The 17987-nt window shown below is 38.9% G+C and overlaps 1 protein-coding gene across 3 annotated transcripts in view; it reads right to left on the bottom strand.

The window, feature by feature from the left end:
• Positions 1-424: 424 nt before the first annotated feature.
• The window catches only part of NIPAL2 (NIPA like domain containing 2), a 72496-nt gene continuing 54933 nt past the window's right edge, over positions 425-17987 (bottom strand). For 2 of the 3 annotated variants that reach the window (XM_036830198.1, XM_036830199.1), the window contains 6 exons: positions 14648-14744; positions 9556-9691; positions 7532-7620; positions 3586-3649; positions 2376-2470; positions 425-1023 (listed from right to left, as the gene is read on the bottom strand). In XM_036830198.1, coding sequence (XP_036686093.1) covers positions 911-1023; positions 2376-2470; positions 3586-3649; positions 7532-7620; positions 9556-9691; positions 14648-14744 — 594 coding nt within the window. In that variant the 3' untranslated portion in view covers positions 425-910. Of the gene's footprint in view, positions 1024-2375; positions 2471-3585; positions 3650-4009; positions 4800-7531; positions 7621-9555; positions 9692-14647; positions 14745-17987 lie in introns of those variants that run through there. The other variant, XR_005017014.1, reaches the window with a different exon arrangement.

Here is a 17987-nt window from a genome sequence, read left to right as displayed (position 1 = left end):
TAAAGCTTGAAGTAATGCCTTGAGGAAGAAACAGAGTGTTAGTGAAAATATCACTAAGAATTTATATATGATTTTTGAGACGTGTTAAAAGTTAAAACATTAAAAACCCACTTGATAAATTATAAGATCAAAACAAATAAAGGCATAGTATATGAAGTTTGTCTTCAGTTTCAATTCAAGTATAATAGGATCATACAGCTGAAGAAAACGTCACCATTCTATTACATTTTTATTTAAAAAATTGGTACTTATTCTTAAATTTTTCCTTTCTTAAGCTTAAAAAAGTCCACCAGTCAAGGTCTCTTGGTTTTGGTATACCCCATCATAGAATGGGGTATAAATTCTAATTTTAAAGACACCCTTAATTTTCAAAGGATATTTGTGATAGGGCTAGTTTTCAGAAAAGATGATTCACCACTCAATTTGGGAATAGGAAGGTGAAATGGTTTGGGGGAGGTTCATAAAAGATGTCTTAGGAAAAATGAATGCTCTCAAACCTCTGGTTTAGGAGCGAGGTGGTGGGGCTAAAGTGTCCCTTTAAAGCAAAGCAACTGATCTTGCAAGCTGTATGGGAAAAGCAACCGATGTGTTCTGCAGCCAAATCGTGGACGCACATTTTTGTGTGACATTCCTGCTTGGGTAGCCAGGCTCTAATTAAGACCTAGCCAGTTCGATGATCACTAGGGAGAGGTCCAGGGTGTGGGGAACACTTCAAATCACATTCCATGAAAACATTAGAGTGTCAAAGCTTAGGAAGGCCCTGATAGTCCATAGACATGGAGGTGGGGTAAAGGACTAAACAAATGGGAGCACATGTCAGCATAAAATAGCTGCTGACACAAATTGAACATGTGCAATTTTTTAAAAGGTGGTATCGAATAACAGGCCAGCAGCCATCCCTCTCGGCATTTCAGACCTCTTTCTTCTCTCCACTTGGGCTCTTTGTGGAGTCACTTCCATCAGGCAAAGTTCCATAGGATAAGCCGTTTGAATCTGGTTGTATTTTGTCCAACATTTGTTTCCCTGCGGAGATAATAATCACAAAGAATCTTCTGAGCTCTTACAGAAGAATAAGTCTTAATAATTTCTCCTCTATCTAGGCCACATTTTAGTCCCTTTAAAAGATACTAGGTGGTCACCCTCTAAATAGAAGAGATAAACGTCAAGGAAGAAAGGCCCACGGAACTCCGCGCCCCTTGATGTGTGATCACTGCTGTCCACATGACCGAGCTGTCTCCCGCCCAGGGTCTACCATGCTGAGCACGGAAATCAGGTTGGATCAGTCAGGAGATTAACATGAAGCATGCACTCATCTCCAAACCTCTCTCCCCAGTGTTCTGTCTCCTTGTCCATGTTTAGTCTAACGCATGTAACAACAGAGAAAAACAGTCTTTCCTAGTGGCTTCTAAAGCTGTTACTGATCCTATGTATGGGGCTGTGTGAAATGAAAAATAGAGTTAAGAAGAAGTAAACTTTATTTCCCAGCAAAGAACCCCTAACCATACAAGGCATCTCTAACACACACCCTTGCCACGAATGCCAATTCTTGCACTGAGTGCTCTTAGCTGCTAAGATGGCTTGAATGGGAAAGAGAACACAGAACTCATAGGGCCATATTTTCTCAGTCGTAGGGATGAGGCTTTAATGCTTTTTGCTTCAAAGGCTGGGTCCCAGCAGAATGGTGGAGGAAGCTGTGAGAACATCACTGCTTCTTGTCTAGAAACCTATAGGTCACCCCAGATCCCCAGCAAAACTGGAGATTGTTGGGGGTGGTGAGCAGGGGAGGGGGTGAGGACACTGCAGCCCACTTCCTTTGTTCTGGACGTGGCTTGTGTTGTGTACGTGACAGAAGCTAGTCATTCTCAGTGAGAGTGGAGAACTGGGACAGCGATGCATCCGCTCTGGATGAGTGAGGTAAGGGAGAGGGGAAGAAGCTCACGTTCAGGTGATCGAGAAGAACGTCTCTCTTGGCCCTACAGTGTACAGGCCACCTCCGTCTGAGCACCTGACCTTCTGGCCTTAGATGTTCCCTCAAAGGCTCTTCAAGCAACAAGGGTCTGTTCTTGCCACTCCCACTCCTTTCCCTACCCTTTTCCAATAAAGAAACCTCAAAAGGAAATCTGCAACATCACCCAAATCAAGAAGACAGGATCAGTTCTTTTCTAACCCCAGCGTTCTGTGCAAAGCCGATATTCAAATAAATGATTATTAACATTTACAGTTAAACTATCACCTCTGGTTTCATCATGAAATCTACATGCTTTTGAGGGTAAGAATTATGTTTTATATTAATTTAACACCCCAAATCATACCAGCAATGATTAATTTATAAGGATCAAATTTTCTATTCTAAATTAAGGAATACACAGTTTTACCAGGGACATGTCCAAAATCTATGTAAGACTGTGGCAGATGTTCCTTTTCTCGATTTCTTGTGACCAAAACCACACCAAGGAATGACAGAAAACACCTGTGAGAATAATGGTGATAAAGAACACAAGATCACTGAAAGAACTCACAGTGTTAAATAACTGAATTCCATATTCTACACGATGACATACATTCCACTGGTTTTATTCTTTCTGTTTCTCATGGTAAGCTGCCTAGAACTTGTCTTAATTGCTGCAGCCAATATTTGTCCCCAGAACCAAGACCTGGGCAGCTTCCAATAAGTCTCTGCTTCAGGTTTTTACCATCTGGAGGCTAATTTAGGCTCTAAACCCTTTGGGTAGACACTAGGTCTCATTTTCTATCCATGCATGCCCAGACTCATTACTGGCATGCAACACGAGCAAAAAAATAATTTATTCTTTAATTTTCTAAGAAATTTTGTTGTCCTTGGCCATAAGAATAGTCATAGTTTCCAGATCCCAGAAGTTTAGCCTCGCCCAAAAATCTTATGAAATTGAATTCTCAAGATAGATGATTTTCTACACTGAAAATAGTCTGGGCTCAAGTTTGCATAACAATGGTCATGCAGGATACCACATCAAGAAGCAACTAAGCATTCATAGAGTGCCAGCTGGAACCAATGGAAGAATTGATACATTGGCAATATTCTGTCAAAGTTCTGCTCTCTGTTTGCCAGAATGCCAGCAGTGACTGTCCTCCAAATCTCCAGGCAGGGTTAAAGCTGGGCACCCAGACACAAGAGAGGGATGGCACCAATCTGATGTTATTAGGTCCAAAGGTAGGGATCTGCCCCAGTCTTGGCCTTTTGTTCTAGGTGATCCTAGAGGCATCTGTGGTTCCCTGATTGAGATCTAACCTAGGGGTTCCCAAGGGTGGGGTAGGTCTGATAGAGTATAAAAATGTGGAGTAGCTACAAGGGCCAGTGGATTTACCTTGACCTTGGCTGGAACAGAAAATCCCCAATGTTTCAGAACCCTCAGAGAGATACTTAAATCACAAAGACACTGAGCCCTGGGTAGGGTGTTAAGTTGAAAAATATGTTTCTTTTAGGAGCTCGGGGAACTGACATTTCTTATATAATTTTCCAATTTTCTATGCCTCAGGTACAATGCCAAAAATCTCACATAAAAGTAATAGGATTTCACATACCTTACTTCTGAGACATTTACTCACCCAAAAAGATATATAAATATAGTGAGAAAAGCTGCACCAAGGAATTCCTGATAAAATATGGTACCTACCATAGAAATAGAAGATAACATTAATTTTAGGGTAAGAATATTTACAATAGCTACATACTGTTTTTCAAATTAATATATTATTTTTTCTAAGTATAGTTACCCTTAAAATGCATATCCTGTAGTTTAAAAATATTTGCATGCCATACTAACATTTTCAGTGATCCCAAAAGAACACAGATTTGTAGACTTTATATAATGTAAGTATCATTATTAAAAAATCAGCACCATTAACATAACTTTTGCCAACAGAAATTTCTTATCCAGTCCAAGATTTGTCCCACTGGCACGTGCAAGAAAACAAAACTCGAGTGATATTTCCCACCTACAGTTTCAAGCCAGGGGTCAGCAAGCCTGACCTGCGCATCTGGGTGGACTCTGGGCCTTTGACACGGCGCTCGCACTTCAGGCCAGCTGCTCCCCATGCTGTCAGTCTTGGCAACGCCCTGCGGTTTGTGGGTCTGGCACATGCTCATTCAGGCACTGGAGGATGCTGATCTGCTACCCCAGCTCCATTTCTCACCGCCAACCCCCTCTCCCATCTCCTTCATCTGGTCTTTCCTTCTGGGTGAAGGGAAATGTGGATGTGTCCTTTACTCCGATGAGCTTTTCTTCTCTCCTTGTTAGTCTCAATGATTTCCTCTTGGCCTATGGTCCCAAAGCCTTTGTAGAGTTTTTACTAAATAAGTTATCTTTAAATTATATATTACTTGGAATCAAATTTGTGTGTGTGTGGTGTTAGCCTTGCTACCCTGTTGACAAGTATTTATTGAGAGTCCTAAGTGCCAGCCACTGCTTAGGTGCTGCAGATACGACAGGGAACAAGACAGGGGCTTTCTCAGTCTCAAGTCTATCTCCTCACCTAGAGGATAAACTTCCTACAGGAATAAGCCATGTCCCATTCTGATGAATATTTGTTGAATGAATCAACACTTCTGAAGCATTTTTCCATGTTATTACACATTTCCTTGTGATCATTTTAATGTTTTCTTGTTATTCTGAGCTGGTGCCCCATAATATTCATTTCTTGAAGGACATTTTAAATTGTTTCAAATGTTTTGCTTTTGTAAAGTGTCAATAAACTTCTCTACATATTTTTTTCCCAGTATTTTAGGATTTTTTTTGTTGTTGTCGCTTTAAGAGGAATTTCTGTTAAAACAGAGCAAAAACTAAAAAAAGTGTAGTAAAATACACATAACATAAAATTTACCATCCTAAACATTTTAAAGTTTACAGTGCAGTTGTGTTAAGTATACAGTCGTCACTCGGTACCCACAGGATTTGGTTGTAGGACCCCTCCATGGATACCAAAATCCGAGGATGCTCAAGTCCCTTATATAAAATGGCATAATATTTGCATATAACCTACACACATCCTCCACAAATACTTTAAATCATCTCTAAATTACTTATAATACCTAATACAGCGTAAATGCTATGTGAATAGTTGCTACCATGCGGCATATTAAATTTTCGCTTTTTGGAACTTTCTGGAATTTTTTGGGGGGAGGGGATATTTTCTATCCACTGTTGGTTATATCCACAGATGCAGAACTGTTGATATAGAGGGCCAACTATATTCATACTGTTGTGCAACCAATCTTCAGAACTTTTTATCCTGTAAAACTGAAACTCTATACCCATTAAATAACTCCCCATTTCTGCCTCCCCCCAGCCCCTGGCAATCACCACTCTACTTTCCATTTCTGTAAGTTTGACTACTCTGGATACCTCATATAAGTGGAATCATACAGTATTTATCCTTTTGTGACTGGCTTGTTTCACTTAGCATAATGTCCTCAAGGTTCATCCATGTTGTAGCATGTATCAAAATTCTTTCCTTTTTGATGGCTGAATAATATTCCATTGTATGTATACACCACATATTCTTTACCCACTCATCTGTCAATTTATGTTGCTTCTGACATTTGGCTACTGTGAATAACGCTGCTATGAACCTAGGTGTACAAATATCTGTTTGAGTCCCTGCTTTCAATTCTTTCGGACGTATACCCAGAAGTAGAATTGCTGGATCATATGGTAATTCTATGCTTAATATTTTGAGGAACTGCCATAGTGGCTACACCATTTTACATTCCCACTAACAGTGCACAAGGGTTCCAATTTCTTCATATACTTGCCAACACTTGTTATTTTATTTATTTATTTATTTGCTAGTAGTCATCCTAATGGGTGTGAAGTGGTTTTGGTTTGCATTTTCCTAATGATTAGTGATGTTGAACATCTTTTCATGTGCTTGTTGGCCATTTGTACATCTTCTCTGAAGAAATGTCTTAATCAAGTCCTTTGCCCATTTTTTAATTGGGTTATTTGTTTTTTGTTTTTGAGTTGTAGGATCAAAGAGTAGAAACATTTTTAAGGCTCTTGATAAAAACTATGAAACTCAGTCCTAGGAGGGCGGTACCATGGTACCCAACTCCACGAGAGTGCCTGCAACACTTCAGCCTTGTCAGCATTGATTATTGAGATAAAAAGAGCAAAACAAAAGCTTTACTAATTTAGCAGGCAAAATATGGTATCTCATTTTCGTTTTAAGCTATACTTTTTGATGGGGGCAAAGAGGAGAAGTAAGTCAAGAAGCTTCACCTCCATTCCACACTTCAGTAACATCAGGTGAACTATTATCACTCCCAGAAAGTTCCAGCTTCCCTGATTCATCAATTACTTGGTGTGCTAAGTATTCAGATCCAGCCCTGTTGGTCCTCCTATAAAACCTTCTTTTCAGGGGAACTACGTGTTTTACACGTCTTTAGCACAGTCATCTTAATTATTATGCTGTACGTCATGCCTATAAATGTTTTTGGCCTTGCTCTTTTCCTTTTTCAATATTTCTAGGGCACACAAGTGTACAATCTTTTGTTACTTTCTTTTGTCAACAAGCATAAAATGCTAAAAAAAATTAGATGTTTTCAGATATAATCTTTCTCTTTAAAAGTAAGTTTCAATTTTGGGAAACAGAAAATGCATTAATTACACTTAAAAATTGCCCACTGGCCATCACCCTGTTTGACATGAAATAAAAAAGATGTGTCCATTAGGCAACAGATAATACCTAATTACCTCCATAATACAGAAACTTTGCATTGGGAAATGAAGTCCCAATATGACAAGGTAGTAAATACATCTAATAAGCCAATGAACTAAGGTATACCAGTACCAAACTTACAAATGATATACCTGAATCTACTGTATTTTTGTTTGGACCAAGTTTCAAATTTATACTTTTTTAACACTATTGTGTCTGACATATTTAAAAAATTTTCCATAGGAAGAAAAGAACTACAGTGGTAGAAAAATAGAGGCCAGAACAGCAAAGGTAGTAGTTTCTATTCTCATCTGTCTGGCCTTCCCTGGAACACTGGATTCACTTTTGGACCCCTCTCTCTGATGCAGTTGGTGAGGACCAGGGAGGGAAGAGTTCATCGAACTGGGGATGTTTGGTCCAGAGACAGGACACAAGAGGACGTGTGCTTTGATTATCAGAAGGGCTGGCAAGGAGAAGACTCCAGAAAGCAGAACTAAGATGAGCATCTTGAATTCACAGGGAGGCTTATTTCAGTTCCAGTACAGGGGAATACTTTCTAATAATTAGAGCTCTCCAAATTATTAGAGTGATTCAAACCAGGACTGAACTGTCTCGGGGGACAGAGAGCACTGGGGAACATTCACACAAAGTAGAATAAGCTCTCCTAGAGGATGTTATGGAGGAAGTTCAGACACTGGGTGGTAGCTAGGAGGATGTGGGCTATACATTCCCTTATAACCAAAATATTCCTTGATTTTCTCATCACTCTGAGGGAGACTTCATTTATGCTTGTTACGGGGATAGAATCACCTAAGCGTAGAAAGCCAAAACTCACCTGCAATAATGGCACTGATTGTAAAGAAAGTATGGTTAACGGGCACCACCGTCGCTGTACTGTAGAGTTTTGTGGCTTGATTCAGGAGCCTAGAGCGGAAGGCACTTACTGAAGCTCTGTCTTTGAGAGACGCTCAACAATAAGTTAACAATAACATCGAGAAATGCATGTTCTTTAGCTACAACTACAAAGGGAAAGGAAGTGCAGTAAAAGGGCATTTCCAATCAGCAGTCATAGCTTATATGCATCTGATGTATGAGATCAGATGTCAGGTTTTACGGTCTGTTTAAACCAACAACAGTAACAATGAAAAGCAATTAATCATATTTGGAGGCCACAGAAGTTTGAGTTGGAAGCGATTCAAGCTGCTGGACCAGTATCACACTGGGGCTGATTCATTAGGATAGACTTTAGAACCTGTTAAATATCATATCTGGGGAATGGTATAGCTATCCCTTGACATGCCACGTGCCAAGAAAGAAGATGGAGAAGTAAAGGAATGTTTAATGTTTCAAAAACAATGCTCAGCCCTCCAGCTGCAGAGCACATGTGGGAGCTCAGCTTCCCACTTGGGCCGCCAACATGGTTCAGGTTCCCACAACTGCACTGTGCAGCCCTGTCAGGGACTAGACCTTTTCTGAAGCAGCGCATTGCATTGACATCACCTGGGCACTTTAAAAAGCCCTAATGTTTAGGTCCTATTCTAGAACAATTGAAAAAAAAAATTTGTGAGTAGAGCCCAAGTGTTCCTCTATGTGTGTGTGTACATGCATGTACACACACACACATGCATGTACACAGGCATGTAAGTATATATGTGCATGTATACATATATGTACAAACAAACCTCCTCAGGTAATGAATTGTAATGGGAAGCCAGGGCTGAGAACCATGGTTCTACAGTTCTAGCGTGGTCACGTAGTTCTAGTGTGAGAGGTGCAGGGACTGAAACAAGGGTGATAGGAATGTAGTTTACCTTCAGTTGTATCTGGCTTTGAAATTCATGAAGCAGAGTTTAAAGATAATGATGCTAATCACTAAATTCTGAAACTGTACTGATTAATTCAGAAGAGAGGTGCAACAAAACAGTTTCATGATTCAAGTATTAGATACACACTTGGTCTGATAAACAAACAAAAGGAACAGTTTGTTTATGACAAATGAAACAGTGACAGGACATTGGATTTCTCCTGTAACACACTCCTTGTAACAGGGTCCATATTCAACCCGTAACAATTAGACTTGACTTCTAGCACCTAAGGAAGGAACCACTCTCCTCCAAAATTTGGGCTTTGATTTCCTGGCTGGCACTGGGCTGGTGCTCCTGCATAGCATTTGGGGTAAACAGAAAGCTTTCTGGTGGACTCAGGAGAACCTAGCAGCAAAGGCAAAATCATGATGTGAACTGGAGGGGAAGAGATTGGAGCAGATGGAGGTGGGGGGAGAGAAGAGCAGAAATTAAAAATGTTCCATATCACCACTGTGAGGCCCCAAGAGAAATGTAAAACAATCATTCTGCAATCCCGTGGGTGCAAAGAAAATTCTGGCTGAAGATGCAAAGTTTTGGGGAAAGGATTTCCCTCCCGGCCAAACGTCTGGTTTTGTCCATCTCTGGGCAATTAATGAGTATGAGCTAAGAAATGAAGGTGAAGGGTTCATGTATTTCCTATATTTAGAATGAAATCCTGGATGTGGACCTGCCCCTTTGATTTATTGCTAATGACAACCTGTGTGCGATGGATATTAATTACAAGCAGAAGAGCATCAGGAAAGTATCAAAGTGCACTTAGCTGGATTATGGCCACACTTTAGAACTCACAAAACATGAAGGCAATGCTTCGTAAAAACTTATTATTGGATGTGAAAGATAAAGCCAGGGATATTGGCCGAGGATAAGCATAGACCCCTCACCCTTAGAAATCAGTTGCATCTAATTTTAATTATCATCTGAGGCCAATAAAGATGAATGCTCAGAGAAGCACAGGAATGTTGAAAGAGCAGTGAGTACGTAAGAGCTAACTTACTTGACTTGGAAAACACAAGATGCTATCATGATGATAAACATGATATAGAAGATGGGATAAGTTAGTTGCATTTTATCCGTCACAGAAAAAGTGATCATTCCTGAGACGGCTTTTACTGAAATGACAGTCAATGAGGCTGAAAAAAAAAAACACAAAACACAAATAAAATACATATTTGAGGTAGAATTACAAATAAGTATCTTAACTTTACATGGTAGAGTAGTAAATACCCCTATTATGCTTTAAGAATGAAGACTGCCCTGAGAGGTGTAGGGTAGGTTGTGATGCCAGCCAAGCAGTAGCCCTGTTGCTCAAGCTGTGGGCTTTCCATTTGCTTAAATCAGCTAAAGATCTGTTGTGTGACTGAGTGCTTATCTTTGGAGCAAGACGCTTATTTTCCAGCCCTCACTGTTGAAAGGACGCTGTGGAGGTTATAATTACTAGTAGACGGGAAAGGAAGAAAACAATGAAGGGAGGAGATAAGAAAAGGCAGATTGCCCATGTGACATTAATGGGAAAATAACTATTAAACTATACTGAAAAAATTTAAAGCCAAATAGATGAGAAGACTGGAAAGTGAAAAGCAACTCACTCCGTGAGTTTACTAAGAGTTGTACTAAGTCTACATATGAGTCCTTTTGTTAGTAAACGCCTAGAAGTTTCCTTAAAAATATTTTTTGACAAGGACGTTAATAGTAAGCAGGACAGAGCTGAGTATTCATTTCTCAGAGTCAACCATAAGTCTAAGATTTACATAAGCAATGTCTGTTTATTTTCTATGCTAAAGAGGAACTTATCCCTATGGGAACAAGTTTCTCACATGTTTCAAACAGCAATGAGGAAAAAGTGATTTGATAAGGTTATGTTAGTATGAAAGCAAGGAAGAATTTTCTGGAAACACAGTGTTTCCGTAGGAAGAAGAGAGTGTTCTCTTTTTGTCTTAGGTCTCTTGAAACTACTGTTGCATATAATTCCATAATTTAGCTGAAACCCACAGAAAGTTAAAAAATAATTTTTACATGAAACCAAATATCTGTAAGTCAAAGGCAGTGTGAAGAAGAAATACTATCTTCGATCTACTTGGTCGTAATATATCTGAGCTTTATTCCTTTTAGCTTTTGAAAAGGATATATATATATATATATATATATATATATATATAATGTTTAAAATAGCAGGTGATGGCCAACTAGGAAAAGCCTAGTTTTCCAAAAACTAAAAATATACTTTGACTTGAAGGATACCAGGGCACACTTCCAAATTAGGCATTTTCTTTCTGTTAAAAGTCATAATTAACAGAGGAGACCAGGTGATAAATTCTAAAAACAAACTTCCAATCTGAACAAAGAGGCCCTTACAGCTGGGCCCTTCTTCACTTTAAATGTTTTTTGACTTGGTCATTTTACATATTTTCTATAGATTATGAAAATAGTCATATTTTAGCTAATCTAGAAATGTAAAATATCTATAGACATGTATGTCACTTGATGGTTTAAGTTTATAAGGTTAGCTCTTGAGGGACCTTGATTTCCTCCTAAACACTTGGCTTGAAATTAGAGCGCGATGTGGTGATGGGCTTGTGGTCTGAACAACCAGCTTTCCAAAAGAGATCATTAACGGAGAAAGAGTTGAACACACTATTCCCTTCGCCTCAGAACCTCAGGGTTGCAAAGGCCACCTAATTCAACCACCATCCGATGGTAAATTATACTTAAATACAAAACAAAAACAAAACTAGAATTCTTTATTAAACAGCTAAACCAACTATCAGTTGCTAGAGTTAATCACTATATTTTCAAAGCATGCACAATCACCACCTGATTAATCACTGTTTATTGTATTTCTAAGCTGGTGTTGAGTACCTCTAAATTTTTTTGAGGGCAGGGGTGGTTAATGAGGATGGGTGGGAATATCAAATTGTAATGCAGTATCATTCTAATGCTGTAGATATAAAAGTAGAAAGTACTTACATATGCACAGAAAAAATGGCTAGAAGAAACTACATCAAGATACTATCAGTGGCTATCTCTAGGCAATGGGATTATGAATAAACTTTAAACTCATTTTTTTTAAACTACAAAAAGTATGCATGCCCATTTATGCATATAAAAGTAGAAAGTACTTACATATGCACAGAAAAAATGGCTAGAAGAAACTACATCAAGATACTATCAGTGGCTATCTCTAGGCAATGGGATTATGAATAAACTTTAAACTCATTTTTTTTAAACTATAAAAAGTATGCATGCCCATTTACAAAAATTTGGAAAATGCAGAAAAGTCTGGAAAGAAAAATAAAAATCACCTGTAATCTCAACACTCATCCCCAAATCATTTTTAACATTTGAGACTCTTTGTAGTTATTTTTCTATCGCTAAGCACAAATATAACATGTGAATCATACAGTATATACTACTTAGGAACCAATTTTCCAACACCATTAAGTATTTTCTATGCCACTAATTATTCTTCTAAAGTATGATTTTTATTGGCTGGAGAGTAAGCCTTTGTATGAATGGGAATGCCTTTTGGGAATTCCTTACTCTTGGATATTTTGATTGTATCCATTTTTTTGGTATTAAAAATGAAACTGTGATGAATATCCTTGAATACAAATCTTTGTATATCATTCTGCCAATTTCTGTAGGAATCACCTAAAGGGCAATTACTGTGTTGACAGCCACTGTTCTTCTGAAATCTGTTGGTAAACTATCTTCTACAGAGGACCAGACACACTCCCATCATATCATGCTGCAGTGCTCAATTATATGAATTTTTATATTTTATATTAAAATATTTTATATTTTATAGTTTCTTGTTGTCTTTCTCTGTTTTCTTAATTCTCAGCAGTAGACATGTATTACTTTCATCATTATAACAGTACGATTTTTACCCAACATTAATTATGCTGGCCCATGTTTAAAAGTCAGCCTTCTCAGTTTATTCCTAGTTCTTCCTCAGAACTGATTCTTGGGTTAATGTATCTATCCATTGCTTTTCTGCTTTCTATTTCATTAATTTTTGCCTTTATCTTTACTAATTGCTCCTTTCTGCTTGCCTCAGCTTTATTTCTGTGCTTCTTTCCCCTAACTTCTTGAGTTGAGTACTTAATTGACTTACATTTAAAGCAATGAATTTCCTTCTGAATACAGCATTAGGCATAAACTATAGGTTTAATATTAAGTGTTTTCATAATAATTTAAGAAATATATGCTGTAATGAAATCGTGGTTTCTGCTTTGGCCCAGCTGCAGTTTAAGCATAGTGTTTAACATTCCCAGGTGGTACGGTTTTAGTGGTTCTATTTTTGTTATTATTTTCTGTTTTTATTTCACTGTGATCTGAAAATGTGGTCTGTACTATTTCAACTTCCTGGAATTTATCAAAAATTTCTTTGTGGCCAATCATAAGATCAGCTTTTGTAAATGTTACACAGGCACTTGAAAGAAGGTGTATTCTCTGCTTTCTGGATTTAGAGTTCAACATTAGAGCTGCCAGATCAAAATTAAGCATTCAGTTTCTCTAATTTTACATATTTTTCTGTCTACTTATTTCCATGAGCTAAGAGAAGTCTCCTGCTCCTCTTATATTTATGCTAATGTAGTTTCTGAAATAGCTGCTGCCCAGTCTACTGAGGGCCCCTGTCCCCTGATGCCTCCTCCTTCCAAGCCCCAGTCCTACCCTGATTAGCAACTAAATACTAACAGGGGAGCCTCCAGGATCCTCTGTTGCATTTAGTGCTTCTGCCTTGATTTCAACTTAGATGGTAATATAATGACCTTCTGCTTTCTTTTACTTTCAATCTGAGTTACCTTGTTTAGATGAAATTTATGTATGAAGTCAAAATATTTCACAACCAGCAGAGGCCAATCAGAAAGGGTGCTGTTTCAATAAACCTTATAGAGCTGAACCAGAGGAAACTGGCTGAATCCAATTTCAGAATCTTTTTCAAAATCAATACGGGAATTTTTCTGAAGTCCAATTTGGAAATCTTTCATTTTCACTTGGTAAACTTACCCCATTTACATTTATGATCAAAGCTGATATGTATGGTCTTAATTCTGTTATCGTACTTTCCTATTTAAAATTTCCTTTATTTTCAATATTTTCCTACATAATGTGCATCTTTTCTCTTAGTTTGCTTTTGTTCTCCCTTCCTGGTAATTTGGAAGAAAAAAAATATAAAGTTTCTTTTCTGTTCTTTTGATCAACCACATACCTGAACATGTTCTAGAGTAAATTTGTTACTATAAGTAACTATCACAAATGCAACTCTTCCAATTCAGAGGAGAGTTGATGAAATGAAGAAATGAAACCTCCAGCACCTCGTGAACATGGGAGCTGCAGCTGCCTCAAAGGTATAAATACAATGTACAAAGTTAGAGTAAACAACACGTGATGGATGGGTCATCTTAGGCAAAGAAGGAATTATAAATAAATTTTTGAAAAGGGAATTTCCCAAATGATTAGTGAGATCTCCTAGTGTTGAGATATATATATGTATGTATATGTGAGAGAGAGAGAGATACAGAGGAGTGGGGAGGGAGAATAGATTTAAAAATATATAGAGGGCTTATGTAAGCATCAGTTTTCAAATCTTATAAGGTGCCTCTGGAAAAAAAGGAAGTGGGTAGTTAAATAATGAATGAAAGAAATGTTGTATTCAAGAAAAATCATACTGCTCACATTTGTTTCATATTAGCCATGTTTTAAAGTTTGTTTTTTTTTTTCCTAAATGTAAACAGGATAGGCCTAGATAACTTCTGATACAAAAGTTTCATTTGGGTTTATTCATTTGTTTCTCTTTTAATATTCTTCAATTATTTACTAAGAAAAAAATCCCCAAATTGTCAGAGAGCAAATAAAACTATCAAGAAGTAAAAATCCTTAAATATATTAAAAATTAAACATATATCAATTGCAGCAATGGACATGCAAAGTATAATTTGCGTAACTGAGACTCAGTTTTTATAGATCAGAATTGAAAAGTAGAAACAATGAGAAAAAATAGAATGCTCAAATATTTTCCTTTAAACTCTTTTATGACTTAGCATGGCTAGATTAGATAATTAGAAAACAAAAAATATCCTTACCTAGAAGTGCCACCAGGGTTAGCAGAATCGCAATGTGTTTTATTCCTTTTCTTTTATGGAAATATAGGAGAATGCAGAAAATTAGTATCTCTAAAATCTAGAAATGAAAAAGATGAAAAAGAGTAAAGTGTAAATTATTCTATATGAAGTCTTCAGAATGTCACACTTCTCTTTTTGATTTTGCAACAACTATCATATGAGGGTTGAGGATGACTGGAGCTCCTAAGGACAATTATAAACATATGAGAACAGCATACGGAGCCTTAGTGATCCAGACCCAGAGTTCTAACATCACCTACATGGCAATGATGCCCAAATCTAGATCTCCAGTCCTGACCTCCCAACTCCAGTCTCATTTATCCAGTTGTCTACCAGACATTTTCACATGCATTTTTTTTTTTTTTTTTGGCTGCGTTGGGTCTTCTTTGCTGCACATGGGCTTTCTCTAGTTGTGGTGTGTGGGCTTCTCATTGTGGTGGCTTCTCTTGTTGCGGAGCATGGGCTCTAGGCACGCAGGCTTCAGTAGTTGTGGCATGTGGGCTCAGTAGTTTTGGCTCATGGGCTCTAGAGCACAGGCTTAGTAGTTGTGGCACACAGGCTTAGTTGCTCCACACCATGTGGGATCTTCCCGGACCAGGGCTCAAACCTGTGTCCCTTGCATTGGCAGGCAGATTCTTAACCACTGGGCCACCAGAGAAGTCTGACACATGCATGTTTAACAGCCATAACACACGAATATGTGCAACACTTAACTCTTTTTTTTTTTTGGCCGCGTCGTGTGGCATGCAGGATATTAGTTCCCCGACCAGGGATCGAACCTGTGCCCCCTGCAGTGGAAGCGCAGAGTCTTAAACACTGGACTGCCAGGGAAGTCCCAACACTTAACTCTCTATTTTTTTTTTTCTTTGGCTGCGTTGGGTCTTCATTGCTGCGCGTGGGCTTTCTCTAGTTTTGGCGAGCGGGGGCTACTCTTCCTTGCGGTGCACGGGCTTCTCATTGTGGTGGCTTCTTTTGTTGTGGAGCACAGGCTCTAGGTGCGCAGGCTTCAGTAGTTGTGGCCATGGGCTTAGTTGCTCCGTGACATGTGGGATCTTCCTGGACCAGGACTTGAACCCATGTCCCCTGCATTGGCAGGCGGATTCTTAACCACTGCACCACCAGGGAAGTCCCCAACACTTAACTCTTGGTGGCCTACCTTCCCTACCTGTTCCTCCTGGGCCTCCCCCCCATCAGGAGATGGCATCACCACATGCCCTGTTGCACAAGCTGAAAACTCTTCCCTTTCCCTCATTCCTCACCACCCTCTCTGACTAGTGCAACAGCTTCTACTTTGTCTCTGATTTGACTCTTGCCTCTTTACAATCCAGACATTCAGCAGCAAGAGGAGTCATTTAAAAATACAATTTGGATAATGAAATATTTCATTCATAGAGAGTATATATGAATATACATATCAGGTATTTACAGTAATGTGACAAGTACCATTGTGCCCTCTACTCAACCTGAGAAACAGAACCCATCAATCCCTGTGAAGTCTCTCGTTCCCAATTGCACTCCCCTCCTCCTGCAACCTCCCCAGGAACCACTACATTGAGTTTTGGGTTTACCATTCATTTTCTTTATACTTTATCACATTTCTACGTATCCCCAAATGACGCCGTTTATTTTTGCACACTTGTTCTTTATACAAGTGGAATTATACTTGCTTTCACTCTCCTGCTTTTTTTTCACTGTGCATTATGTTTATGAGATTCATCCAGGATGATACATGTAGTAAAAATAGAAATTAGATCTAGTCATTCCTTTGCTTAAACGTCCCATCACGTTAAGAATAAGATCCACACTCCCTCCTGGATGACAAAGCCCCAGTTAACTTCTGGGACCTCATCATCTTGTACGGCTGGCTCCTGGACGGTCCAACCTGCACCAGCCACAGATGGCCTACCCCTCCCCGCCAACCCCTGCCACCCCGCGGAGTCCTTTGAGGTCCTCAGATTGCTCAGCTTTGGGGCCTTTGCACTAAGAGTTTGCCCTGCCTGGAATGCTCTTTCCCTGAGCTACTGTTTGCACAATGACTTCTTCTAGTCACTCAGCTCCTTGGAGAGATCTCCCCAGATCGTTCTGACCTCACAGAGCGACCCAGTCGTCCTATCACAACCCCGACTTCAGGTGGCTACCGTAGAGTATTTTATCATGACCTGTTCGCGTGGTTATGTGTTTCTTGTCTGTTTCCCACTAGCACATCTGCTCTATGAGAACAGGAACCTTTTCTGCCTCCAGTGCCTGGAATACAGTTGGTCACTCCATAATGAGTAAATTACACCTCAAATTTATTATGAACAACTTGCCAAAAAAACAAGCCTAATGTCTAATAAACTGAGTGTTCAATAAGTATTAGTTGACTGAATGTCTAAAATTTTCCTACCTTTAAGAAAACTAGTATAATTTTGAGTCCTCAATTTTATTTTTGTTTTAGCTGTTTTTTTCTTTTTTGTAGTCCTTAAGATAACCTGAAGCATAGCTTTTTTTTTTTTTCTCCCCCCAAAGAGACAGTATCTCTGGACTGAAATCATAAATATGAATGTTTACATTGGACAAGTGAAAATGCCAGCATTAATTTTTTTCTTAAAAATGACTAGAGTTAGGGACTTCACTACTTTCAGGGCTGCATTTTACTTATGGAGCCCTAAATAAACATGTCTCTTCTGTTCTAACTCAAGGTTTTGCTTGTTGGTTTGCTTCTCCCTTTAATCCTCTGTGGGCATGGAAAGCAGCAGGACCATATCTTCCTCATTTAAAAACCTTTTCATCTAACATGGAAGATTAACTCATCCCTTAGTCTTTTCTTTTCCTGGCAAATTAAACCAATCGTTTTAACTCTTCCTTATAGCACTTATTTGCCAGACCTTTAATTTAATCAAGTCGTGCTTCAAAAGCTATTCAACTCCTATCTCTTTGCCTTCCTGAAAGCTACCATCGAAACCGAAACATCCCTCTCGACTTGGTCTCCCCTCCACCACAGTTGTCCATTTCTCATGTGATACAATTACAGACAGCTCCCAGCAGCCTTTGGGACCACTGTATTTGTGGCTGGAGGGAAGAACGCTCTTCCTGCACTAAGGCACAGAGCATGTTAGCTAAATCTGTTAGCATGCCAATTATTAACATTTTTTGGGGGGAGATGATGGTTGTTATCAGTTTTGAAAATCATGTATGACTTTTTTTCCAAACTCTATCTCTGTGGCTTCAGATCTATAAAACATGAGTTCCTATTATTCACAGAATGACTGCAGTTGCCCTGGGTTCTGTCCTGTGGCAAGAGATCACGGAGCTCCCGGGA

The sequence above is a fragment of the Balaenoptera musculus genome, chromosome 17 (assembly GCF_009873245.2).
Source record: "Balaenoptera musculus isolate JJ_BM4_2016_0621 chromosome 17, mBalMus1.pri.v3, whole genome shotgun sequence".
Taxonomy (NCBI): domain Eukaryota; kingdom Metazoa; phylum Chordata; class Mammalia; order Artiodactyla; family Balaenopteridae; genus Balaenoptera; species Balaenoptera musculus.
This window is presented reverse-complemented; position numbering and strand designations above follow the sequence as displayed.